Source organism: Acipenser ruthenus, chromosome 28, assembly GCF_902713425.1.
Source record: "Acipenser ruthenus chromosome 28, fAciRut3.2 maternal haplotype, whole genome shotgun sequence".
NCBI classification, from domain to species: domain Eukaryota; kingdom Metazoa; phylum Chordata; class Actinopteri; order Acipenseriformes; family Acipenseridae; genus Acipenser; species Acipenser ruthenus.
Window position 1 is genome coordinate 17,278,634 of NC_081216.1, and position 13,306 is coordinate 17,291,939.

A 13,306-nucleotide genomic window follows, 5' to 3' on the forward strand; every position below is an offset into this window, starting at 1 on the left:
AAGGGGATAAGGTTTTGAATTGCAGTGAACTTCCAGTGAACTACAATTCACTTTTTTAGCACTGTGGCAATGTGCCCCGCCCCTGTGTGCATTTGTGTGTTATATGTTGTGTGTTGCGTGTGTTAATGTTGGTGTATTGTAGTTGGCTGCACGGGATATAAATGGGTGTGTGCAGCACGAGTTATTTAAAATGTATAATTGTATTTAAGCAAGAGGATTGCACACCACTTCACGTGCATTTAAAGTATTTAATATGTGAGAACGAGGTTGCACATAATTAATTCACGTGCTGGGATTCAAGTGAATAATTAATTAGTAATTGAATCCCAGCACAACAGTATATATAGATGCACATTTTACTCACTCGGGGTTGTGTGTTCGGTGAGTGGAGAACGAGTGTGGAGAAGGAGAAACTAAAAAGTAAATAACAATTGCTATCGCGTGCTGGTAGGACCAGCACGATACTTGTTTGTTTATATAGACTCACCGTGTTTGTTTGTGTGTCTGTCCGTGCACCGTTTGTTAAGTGTTAGTCCATTTTGTTTGTCTATTTATTTTGGCGTAAAGTGCTGTGTCCTGTTTTCTGTTTAAAACCTTTTTGTTTGTTTATTAAACGCACTGAGCGCAGCAATTGCAGCTCAGTTTCACTAATCACTTCTGCCTCTGTGAGTGATTCTTTCTGGTCTGACGTCATCACTGCAGCTAGCCTGCCACAAGCACATATAGGGAAATTTGCTTGCTGGTTAATGACAGACAAGACATTGATAATGGGGTGGACAGAATTTCCCTCTCTAGATTAAATTCCCTAGGAAGTGCACGTAGAACAAGCTACACAAAAATAAGATATGCAAACCGTGTGCCTTCTTTATCCTATTGTTTTGAAATGAAAATACTTGCTTGTAATAACATGTGCTTCTTTCAAAACTGCCCATGTGAGACCTGCACTACATACACTGTAATTAATGGAAGTGTGCAACAGGCTTGATTTATGCAATTATAACTCCTTTAAGAAGGTATAAATCACACTGTGCAGATATGAGTGAGGCTGCTACGGGTAACTCTGAAATGCACTGCATTACTTTATCAAGGTGTGTAGAGAGGGATCCACAGTGTGCACAGAGAAGGTGCTGCCACAGTAAGGCTAGCCCTACCTCACGCCATCAACCCTCTGAGTGAACGAGAGGCTATCGCCAGGCACTTACCTTCATTAGAACGGACTCGCTCAGCTTCTCCCGGTTGACAATCTTTATTGCGACCTTTTGACACGTTACACAGTGGACCCCAAGCTTCACCAGACCTGCGCAAGAGAGAAGTGAGAGAGGAGACTGAGAGCTAGCAGGAATCAAGATTACTCTGTGCAAGTGTCAGTAGTTCAGCTGTAGTGTAATATAATACCATGTTCTATTTGATTCATATTGATTTCCTGTGATGATAGCACTTCGTCATGTTAAACACTCAAATCAGCATTATTTCATCAGGCACTTATTAGAGCGTGTTGAATTGTTCATAACCACCACAAGGCTTTGAGCATGCCCCCCCCCCCCCCCCATAGGAACAGTGTTCCCTCCAGGACAAGCTTGCTCCAGGGTAGTGTGAGAGGCAGAAGCAGACACCTCTGATCCGTGCACTGATAGAATATAATCAAGCCACTTCCATAATCGTAAATTAAGAATAAAACAAGATAGGATCCAATCTCTAACCTGAAGTCAATCAGGTGTCTTTTTCTTTCTTCTTCTTTATTTTTTTTTTTTTTATTAATAATCATATTCGTCTTACTCTGACGCATGCCATTACCATGTGCTTTATATACCTTGAACTTGAAGGGCAACGACAAGCTCAGCGTGATATTGTTAATAATATCTGTATTAATAATATTGAATATTTTCTTTGATGGATTTTGTTCTATTTTAAATATCCAACTGATCATACACATACTGAATAATGTACTGTATGCATAATAAATCTCACTGTCTAGCTTTCCCCTGGCAGTAACAACTACGTAACAGGTCGACTGCTCATAAAAGTACTGGGCTGAATGAAAAGAAATTACTTCAATATTTAACCTTTCAAGAAATTGTATCAGATACATTTGCATCTTTTTTATTTTTTATTCATAACCTTGTGCATACCATAAACTGCAAACAGTAAGCTGATGTATATTGTGTTGCTAGCAAACTGTTCCTTTCAGTCAATATGTCCAATATATTTTATACCTATTAGGTTTTAAGCTGTCACAAGCAACTTATTCTCCAGCACATGTATGCTGAAAAATGCAGTAGGCTTTATATTTTTCAATGTGCAGCAGCACATTTCAACATATCATATCAATGTAATTTCCCGTAAGGTTTACCTAACAATCCTGAGTTGCAGATCTATTGGTTCCACAAAACTAAATCAGTTACTATAGGTCTATATCATTACAAAGGAGTGCTCTTAATGCAAGACTCGTTTTAGCAATTCTGCACTGCAAGTATATCAAAGCTGTCACTGTTTACAGCGGCTTGCTTTACAACAAGCAGCAAGTACACAACTCCTAAAAAAGAGCACAGAGTCTTTGTTTTATGATCTAAAATTGTGGTGTATCTTAATACCACCACCATAGACCTTTGTAAAAACACTAGTAAGTATTAATATTGAGTTACAAATGGCATCAGTATTTAAAAACACTACTGTGAAGATTATTAATAAAAGTTACATATTTAAACTGTCCTTAGATTTTACTAAATTGAAGCATGACACAAACAACTACAACAAATACTTGAAAGTCTACAGTAACTGTTAGTTCTTGTGACCAAGCTGTTGCAGTGACGTGTGGGTAGTGATGTCATGTACCAGGAAGTAAACAAAGGCAATGGCAGTGGTGAAACTGAGAGCTACAGCGCTCAGCGTATTTATTACTTAACAAACAAAAGGTTTAAACAAAACAAAACAAAACACTACAAACAAAAGGGCACGTTGGCCAAACAAATAAACAATAACGAAACAAGTATACTTATATGTATAGCAATTGTTTATATTTTAAAACCGCTCTCCTTGCTCGCTCTCCCGTACTCTCCTCTGTACACTCTCCTCCTTGCGCAGACAGCTGGATGCTTTTATATTCTGGCCGAGGGGTTAACTAGCTGTTAATTATCTTATTACCCCTCAGCCACAGTCTGCACGAGTTTAGTAAGGATGCGTGACTGTCAGCTAGTTAAAAAATCAGTAGCTGATCAGTCACGCATCCTTTCAAGGTTTTTAAAATGCAAAAATAATAACAAATAAATGGCGCTTCGCCGTAATATGAACATAAATCATAATATAATTAAATAATAAACAAATGGGCGGGACACTCCACCACAGTTCTATAGACAGTCAAGCGATACCTAATTTACAAAGATCCCTAAATGACACAATGTAATCCAGGGCCTTTTTTTATAGCCTTCTGCTATAAAAAAAAAAAAAAAAAAAAGTTAAAAAGGCTCTAGGGACAACGTGTAGACTTTGTGGACTACCTGTAAACTCCTTCACCCATCTGACCCAGGACTAAGAGCTTTATAAAAACTGTATCCCATATGATTTCATGTCTGATAGGAAATTTGTGCCAGTAAACAAGTCTCAGAGGAAAGAACATAATCCTAGCTCCTCTATATGTTTTGACCAAGGAGTTGTCCAGGGGATAGGGGATTTTTATTGTAACTATTTTTTTTTTTTTAAAGCAGGAAGACTGCTTTCAAATTAGACAAGAAGTATCAGATCTCTCTGCAGAGGACTGCACACTTCAGCCAGCCACCTCTGAGCCTTGAGGCGAAACAAAAACACATTATTCAAATGACACTGCACAGATACTTAAACAATAATGAAAAGCGGGGCACATGGCCCACTACCACGTGCCACTCGAAGCAGATTGCGAAAATGGTTCCATTTGCATCGAGATGATAATCAGAGTCAGGAAAGAAAAGAAAAAATAAAAATTGTCAGCAAGTGAGAAATCATTGATTAGCTGTCATCTTGCACTTTTATATTGTAGATTTACCCTTGAAATTTTCCATAAGATATTTGCTGCTAATGAGATCTTTTACCGGCGTGAATGTTATAATGACCTGTATGTATCTGAGGACTCTGGGAGTTTTGAGTCTGGGTGTTGTCACTCATTGCCAGGTTTCAACATTTACCATTCTCTTACAGGCATGGCTTTCCAACAGTTATTTATTTATTTATATATCTATTCATGAATATAAGACCAGGAGGGTAACCACTGATACCGATGTTTCATGTATAATAATTAAATACAAAAACACTACCAAGCAAACACAAGTGAAATATATTACCCCACACAAGTAAACCATGTTACAGAAGATGAACAGAACACAGACCAATTAGAAATCAACAGTCAAACCTAGGCATGGAAAAAAAATTAATGATTATAAAAAGACAGTGACAATAAAAGATAAAGAGTTCAAATCTAGATTATCTAGATTTCAAAAGTGGAGTGAGATATTGAATGATTATGGAGTGGTGTTTGCACTTTACATCAGTCACATTTCTCTAAACATTCCCACTCAAAGATTTGTTTTAATGTTTTATACAAAAGGAAGTCCAAGAAAAAACAAGAACATAAAACGACTTCAGGCACCCAAAATACAAGATGTTCTAGTTTTGAATCATTAAAACGTTGTCTTTTTAATTTTTCAAATGTTTTACAGTGGAGCAAAAGCTTCTAAGTAATTGTGCCCTGTGAGTTTTGACTTCAAACTAAATATATAAAACTAGCCAGATGCACACTTTTGCTAAGTGCGCTTTACAAAGTTGAGAGAGAGGGACTCAGCTCTGATCTCATAGTCAACAGCTAAGGACACTGGATCAGCCATACAGTATCACAAGCTATTTCTAAAACCACTGGAGGCCCCCCCTTTTTGCATCAAAGGCACAATACTTTTATCATGTCTAGTACTTCATTTGGGTTTAAGAAGTCTATAAAGTATGTTATTTAGAAACTAGCAGTTTGAACTATTAAACAAATGGTTATTCCCATATAGCTGCGTCAACTCCTAAATGTAACCCTACACACTCAGATGGGACTTATTCATGCTCTGTGATCAGTTCAGTACAGATTTAGCAGTGCTTAGTTTCCAGAAACTGTTTTATTATACCTAAACCAGGGGAGCTCTGAAACCGAGGACTTGCTGGACTAGAGCATGACTCCGTTTCCACCAATAAAATCAGCAAAAAAAAAAAAAGAACTGAAAAGAAAACTGAAATGGTCATACTTTAGATTAACTATTTGAATGGTTAGGAATCAAAAGCTCTTCAAAGCAGGAAGTCGTCCAAATAATGGTTGAAGCCGTTGCACATAGGTTACAGGTTACCTGAGCACCATGCTATCTCCAGCTGCTGGGGAGCTGTAGCAGCCCAAACCTCCCTCAAAAAGAGTATGTGCCAGATGTACCCAGCAAGCACCGCCAGCCCCATACAAACACACTCACTACCGCAAAGGTGGACCGCAATCTATCAACCTCAGTCAAAACCTGGAAGAGAGGCTGCATGTTGTGCAAACACACCTACACGGGACCAAGAGTGAATTCATCTCGGATATTATGTTAGACAAGACGTCCCTTAAAATATGCCAGATTTAATCCTATGGATTGTTGAATAGTGGGGCTTCCAAGAAGAAAGATTTTGTTGCAAAAAATAAATAAATAAATAAAATAAAATAAAATAACTTTCTTCCATAACCGTAAAACATTTGCTGGTGCTAAATTTAGAAAAACAAGCAGATGTTTCGGGTAAAAGTCTTTCTCAATGTCTACTGGCTGGCGGTCTTAAAAGGGACCTCAACTGGTTGAGCACCTACATCTAAAATATGTAAGCTCATCTTCCTGGTTTTATTTGTGAATTTGAGTTTCTTGGAAGTCAGAATGACTTTGAACAGCAGCCTTAACTTGTAGCCCAGTCCCTTGGGGCTTTTCCCAGATGAGATCTGTGGGAGAGCAGGAGTCCCGCCAACCTCATCAACTCAGAGCCTGCAGGGATTGGGCAATGGATGGCAGCCAGAGATCACGCCTGTATATGACAAGCATGTCTATTGAAATGGTGCGCATACAAACTAAAAACCATGCAAACAGAATGGAAGTATGCAGGCATCTAAGACTCTAATCTTCTTAATCTTATTAAATGATCGTCACTTTACAAGACCAATGTTTCCATTTAGACAAAAAAAATTGAGGATACTTTATCTTTTTGTGGGGGCTCCCTCAGACCTCTATATATAATCACTTACATTTTACCGTATCATTTTAAATTTATATTGTGTATTTACAAGCATCCCAGGCGCTTTCCAAAAATATAAAACTAAAAAAGAGCTCGTAACTGCCAAGTAATACAAAAATTAGCTTAAATTCAAAAATATGTATTGACATTCCGAATAGAAAGTGGAAGTGAGTTTCAAAGTGAAGGAACTAAATGCTCTTGCACCATAGCTTTATAATCATGTTCTTGGAATTACCTGGAGATCTTGAGAAACGCACATTCAATTGATATGAACCACGGTACTGTACATTCCTTAGCACACTTGCTTCAGAGTTTCTAACTCATTGCAGAAGGTCTAGGATGGGAGTAAGCCAACTGCCACACAAGCCCCAAGCGCCTTAACCACTGTCTCTGTCGGAAATGAGTTACAAAGCTTGTCTTTATTTGCAACACTCACAGAGGAGTATCACATAGGATTCATCAGATGTTATTCCGTTTGAAGTCAAATGAATTTCAAAAGTACTACCCATTTGTTTGACTTGCATGCATCACAAGACAGGATACCCAATGTAGCGAGATCAATGTTGAACGGGCCGACTCCAGCGGAGAGCTGTTATCCCCGGGATCAATAGCCAGCACAGCTGACAGAGCAGTTGAGCACAACAGGGAAGATCAACAAGCTTTTACTGTTTTTCTCAAGTTTACAATTAGGTAGTTTCAGGAATCAGTCAACAAGCTGTGACAGATCGTTATTTCATAGCTGGCGAGTTGGAGGGTGGTGGTAACACTGAAGGCGGCAGATTTCAAAAGAAGAAAACTGTCTTCCCTTTCAGCACTGGTGTTTAAAATAAAAGGTTAACATCTAAAATCACTGCACTGGCTTCCTGTTAAATTCAGGATTGATTTTGCTTACTACTTATAAGGCCTTTCATGGTTTTGTGCCTTTATACTTTCAGGAACTGTTGGAACCTTTTGCTCCCAGTCGCACTTTGAGATCAGTGAATGCACCAGAAGTCGTCTAAAATCAGGAGGGCCGAGGGCCTTTAGTTGCTAAGCTCCTTGCCTTTGGAATGCTGCCCCAAGTCATATCAGGAATGCTGGCACAGTCTAGTCTTTTTAATTAGATTTAAAAGCATATTTGTTTGCGTTAGCTTATTTTTTAACTCGATTCAATGGCCAATGGCCTTTTTAAATTGTATTTTTTGTTTTTATTGTAAAGGGTCCTGCATGCTGCGCATGAAGAGCGCCATTTAAATTTGCATTAAAACAAAAACCTTCAATGCCAATTATTATACATTGGCCAATAAAATCAACCAATTCACAAATGCTCCGGCATATTTTATTTTCCCCATATAGTATGAAGCCAAAACCCGAAAAAATAAGTTTTAAGATTCGATTTAAAAGTATCGTATTGACTCGGCATTACAAATTTGAAAACAACCAAATTCTATACAGGTGTGACAGAATATGTATCGCATATATTTACTTTATAAGTTTATAAGAAGCTGAAGGAGCCTTGAAAATCCACTGGATTTTTTTATTAGCTTAGCAACATCCTCACTGGTCTCCCTTTTGTTAGGATTCTCATCTTGTTTTAATAAAATCTGCTTTTGCTTACTAGTACAGAAGCACTTAGGTACCAGGTTGCACCAGTTTAAATGTTTCAATCTATGGCATTTTGATAACGCTGACAATGCTAGTAAGAATATGGATGTTAAAGCGTTGGTTATCACTCTTCAGTTGGCTCAAGAATGGGTGCCGGCCATTGAGAGTTTTTAATACACAGGGCTTGTCCCAGCTTGGGTTACAGTGGAGTGAAACAAGCCTCTCCCGGCGGAGAGGAACGGAGACTTTCGGAGAAGTGTTGAAAGAGAGAAGTAGTCAAAAATAGAAGACTGAACTTTCGACTTGAACTGAAACTGTTCCCTCATGCTTGAGTTAGAAGCCCTCCAACTGAATGTAAAGCAGTCAGTTCGGCGGATGTGAACTTCAAGGATAACGAGAAGAGAAAAGACTAAAGAGATGCCAGATAGCCAGCAGCTTGAAACTGCTAAGTGTTTATCCAGGGTCCCAGCAGGTGAAGCAGACTCCGCTTTATTAGAACGTCTCGGCTGTGCAGGCTTTCACGCCTCGTCTATCTGTCGACGATTAAAACAAATGTGATTGATCCATGAGCGAGCTGCAGTGCTCCTTCAACGCCTGAAAAAAGTCCCATAAATGGTTCAGATTTTGACCCGGGCTTTTGCGGTCACGTATGGTCGTAGTAACAGAGGGCTAGAGGGTTGAGAAATTGGAAGCAAGTTGCAGGGTTTTTAACTACACCCTAGGCCTATTTTCAGTTATAAGTAAATGCATTAATGTGTGTTCTCTTATGCCATCCAGAGAAATCATGTCTCTTTAGAGAGATGCAAGAGGAGTTGATCTGAACCTGTTCAGCATTCCACACCAGCGATCACAGCATAAAACAAAATAAATTCCCAAAGTTCAAAATCTTTCACCTACAACTCATTTGAAGTAAACGTGCAAGGTGCAAAGCTAATAAGAATCTTAGTATATAAACTCTATTGTTTCAATTCACACCTCAACATTTGTTACATACAAATCCAGGAGAGCGATACACAGTCTCTGCACTTTGCTAGCAAAGCTGTCTGACTGCCAGTCTTAAAGCGAATTCAGGCAGGCTTCTTCCTTGCAGGGGAAGGGTTAGCGGTGTGGGGGAGACATCCATGACCCTGCTTCTGTCAGCAAAGGTCACTGCAGAGTGGTTTCAAGGAAGGGATGAAAGGAAAGTATGGAGCACATTGGCTGTTGCATTGAAATGCAGTAGTTACTTTGTCAAGCATCTACTGCAAATGAAAACGTCAAGCTGCTTCATGACTGATTCTGGTATCATCAGAATTAACCACATAGTGATACCTCTTGTACAAAGTGGTTATGCAGTCACTTGGGTGACTACACTGAACATGAGGTATTGGTCATGTAAATAACGGGTACACAGCACCACCTCCGTGGAGATTGTCATGTCAACCTACCAGTGATATACCAACAGCAGTGCCTGTGACCAACACATTTTCTACTCAGTGTGCTTTTTAGTCCAAAACAGTAACTTTCCACCACTTACTTTTGCCCTTGTCCATCCGCAATACAATTCTTTATTAATACTGTAAGCACTAAGAGATTAAAAAGCCTGCCTACCCTCTGTCAAGAACACCTGTCCATAAATGACAAGGATAAGAAACGGCGGACAAGTAGACTTGACCCGAAAAGTGAACAATTAATTTGGTATCATTTAATCGCTGTATACAGAAAGCTGTGCCTGGAAGGCTAACTCACATCAGCAAGCTCAGTTAGATTACAGGCTCACAGAAAAGTAAAAAGACCTTGGTAGGACGTCGAGCAATGGCAAGGTTGCACAGGTGTAACATTACACAACACATTACACTACATTATACAACACAAACTTGCGTAGAAGACAGATAACAGTGTAGGGAGAATGTTTTACAATATAATACAATATCTTTATGAACACCATAATAAAGTACCTTTATGTGAACAGGACTGTACAGCACAACTGCAACTAAGCAGTGAGTTCTAGAACCTAGGTCTACCAACACAAGACTGGTATCTTGGGGCAGCAAGAAAACCAGTATCTGTGTACCTCAATAGGCGAGCAGGAACATAAGGGGTAATCAAATCGTTAAGGGCTATTTAGGACCTTATATGTTATCAGTAAAATCAATTATGTGCTCAACAGGTTGCAAACGTACATAAAATAGGAGGGATGTGTTTACTCATCTTGGTGCAAATTCACAACATGTGCTTCAGCATTTTGGACTAACAGAGCTAATCATATTAGCCAGAAGTCCAGCATAGAATCTTACAATGGTCAATTCTCAAGGATACGAAAGATAGAATCAGGATCTCATCATCATTAAATGACAGCAATGAGACTGTAACCTACTCACATGACACAAAGCAGACCTTCTACTTAAGTGCTTATGAGTATCAAAAGAAATCAAAGATCTCTTGCAATTGAAGAAGGTTGAAACTGGTGGCCATCAAAGGGTTCCAAGTGTGGGATGGTCCTTAAGATTAAATGATGAGACCCAACCAGAAGTGTCTCTGTAGGACCATAAGAGTATTTAAAAGGGTTAAACTTTTCTGTAATGATCTAGCACAAAAAAGAAACTTGAGAAATGTGTAATAGCTTGGAAAGAAATAGGCCCCTGGTCACCATAGTAACATCTGGCGAAACATGTCTGAAGATACTGTACTTTGACTTTTAAAATGCTGTGAATGTAGAAGCCGTAATCGATGAAATTTACATAATTTCCCAATTACAAACACATAAATATATATATATATTTTATATATCTATATATATCTATATATATATATATATATATATATATATATATATATATATATATATATATATATATATATATATATATTATATTATATTTATATATATATATTATATATATATATATATATATATATATATATATATATATATATACACACACACACATATATATACATATACATACAGACGTGCTCAAATTTGTTGGTACCCCTCCACAAAAAACAAAGAATGCACAATTTTCTCTGAAATAACTTGAAACTGACAAAAGTAATTGGCATCCACCATTGTTTATTCCATATTTAATAGAAATCAGACTTTGCTTTTGATTTTTTATTCAACAGAATATTGTAAATAATAAAAGAAATGAAAATGGCATGGACAAAAATGATGGGACCGCTAACCTAATATTTTGTTGCACAACCTTTAGAGGCAATCACTGCAATCAAACGTTTTCTGTAGCTCTCAATGAGACTTCTGCACCTGTTAACAGGTAGTTTGGCCCACTCTGGGAGAATGAAGCTTTCAAAGAAAAGAACACCATACCTACAGTGAAACATGGAGGAGGCTCGGTTATGTTTTGGGGCTGCTTTGCTGCGCCTGGCACAGGGTGCCTTGAATCTGTGCAGGGCACAATGAAATCTCAAGACTATCAAGGCATTCTGGAGCGAAACATACTGCCCAGTGTCAGAAAGCTCCGTCTCAGTCGCAGGTCATGGGTCCTCCAACAGGATAATGACCCAAAACACACAGCTAAAAGCACCCAAGAATGGATAAGAACAAAACATTGGACTATTCTGAAGTGGCCTTCTATGAGTCCTGATCTGAATCCTATCGAACATCTATGGAAAGAGCTGAAACTTGCAGTCTGGAGAAGGCACCCATCAAACCTGAGACAGCTGGAGCAGTTTGCTCAGAAAGAGTGGGCCAAACTACCTGTTAACAGGTGCAGAAGTCTCATTGAGAGCTACAGAAAACGCTTGATTGCAGTGATTGCCTCTAAAGGTTGTGCAACAAAATATTAGGTTAGCGTCCCATCATTTTTGTCCATGCCATTTTCATTTCTTTTATTATTTACAATATTATGTTGAATAAAAAATCAAAAGCAAAGTCTGATTTCTATTAAATATGGAATAAACAATGGTGGATGCCAATTACTTTTGTCAGTTTCAAGTTATTTCAGAGAAAATTGTGCATTCTTCGTTTTTTGTGGAGGGGTACCAATAAATTTGAGCACGTCTGTATATGTATATATAGACAACACAATATTAAGGGGAGCTGTGTTACTGCAGCTTCATCAACTTGAAATGTTAAAACCATTAACTTAATAAACATTATGAAGATTTATGGATCTGCTCTTAATAAGGGTGCCAAGTCAAATTAGTGGATACCTAAGCCTATTTAAAACTCAGAAACTCTCACGCCAGACAGGGGACAGGCGCTGTCATTAGAATCTTTACAAAAATAATGACTGGAATGAGTAATTACCGTAGATTGCTTTCAGAAGGATCGTCACAACAAAGCAATTAATGTAAAGTTGCCCTGATTTATGAGCTGAAGTCAGATCTGTTTTTAATTTATTTACTTAAAACCAGGAAAATGAGTATGTAATTAACTTAACAGAAATTATGTAAATTAGCAACGCCAATATGACGTCTGTGCAATTAATCTGACATCATGTAAGAATTTGGCTTATAACACACAAGTCCCGTTTGATACATTCAGATAAGTTCATTATCTAAATATTATGTGAATAGATAAAATATTTACTTTCTCTAAGTTAAGAAAATCTAATGAAAGCGAAAGGTTCTACTGCACAATGATAGGGGTAGCTGTGAAAATGTCAAAGGTTAATTAAGTCCAGGGTGTTATGAAACTTTAACCCTTTCCCAAAAAGACCCACCATTTTAGACCAGTTTAAGCTGTTTATATGAAACATTGCAGCTAAATGAAATGCCAAGCTATATGCTCAGATATGCTCAGTGAATGACTGGTTTATGGGCAAAAGGTTACGACTGTGATGTTCTCAACAGAAGCCAACAAGGATGTAATTCTGTGTGTCTCTTTGAATTGAGGGAGCGAAAGTAAAGCAAGAAAGAATTACTATGAGCAAGTAGCAGAGCCACCTTTCTTTATTTTGACATGATTAAAAACACATTGTCATGACAACCAAAAATAGATGCCTATTCCCAAAGCTGTTCATTCGAGTCTGTTGTGCACTCCAATTTTGAAAAAGGAAGAACAATAAGCAACTCGGCTCCATTCTCAAATATTTAACATGTAAATCATTTTTTTTTAAAAACCAAAAAAACAACATTATTATTTATGAAACTACGCGATGCTGTTGATAAAAAATGCCCACAATTCCTAAAACAGTTGAAAAGTGTATTTTATTTTTATTTAAATATATGCCGGTATATATTTTAAATAATTCACGACTTAAAGCTTTATGAATAGGGGTTTCAAAATGAACAACGAGAACTCTGAGGGACCTTCAATTAAACTATTTCAATGATGATATTTAGTTTTATTTTTCTCCTTTAAAAAATAGGTGCATAAATTAAAAAAATGCAGGTGCTACCATCAATTGAAGCTCACAACGCTGCATGGCTGATTCTCTTAGGCCTCCAAGCACAAACATACAACATGTTTATATATATATATATATATATATATATATATATATATATATATATATATATATATATATAT

At 37.6% G+C, this 13,306-nt stretch overlaps 1 protein-coding gene across 15 annotated transcripts in view; it reads right to left on the minus strand.

Moving 5' to 3' along the window:
- The window catches only part of LOC117435165 (serine/threonine-protein kinase BRSK2), a 222,016-nt gene that overhangs the window by 119,751 nt on the left and 88,959 nt on the right, over positions 1 to 13,306 (minus strand). For all 15 annotated transcript variants that reach the window (XM_059002910.1, XM_059002912.1, XM_059002911.1 and 12 more), the window contains exon 2: positions 1,203 to 1,297. In XM_059002910.1, coding sequence (XP_058858893.1) covers positions 1,203 to 1,297 — 95 coding nt within the window. The remainder of the gene's footprint in view (positions 1 to 1,202; positions 1,298 to 13,306) is intronic.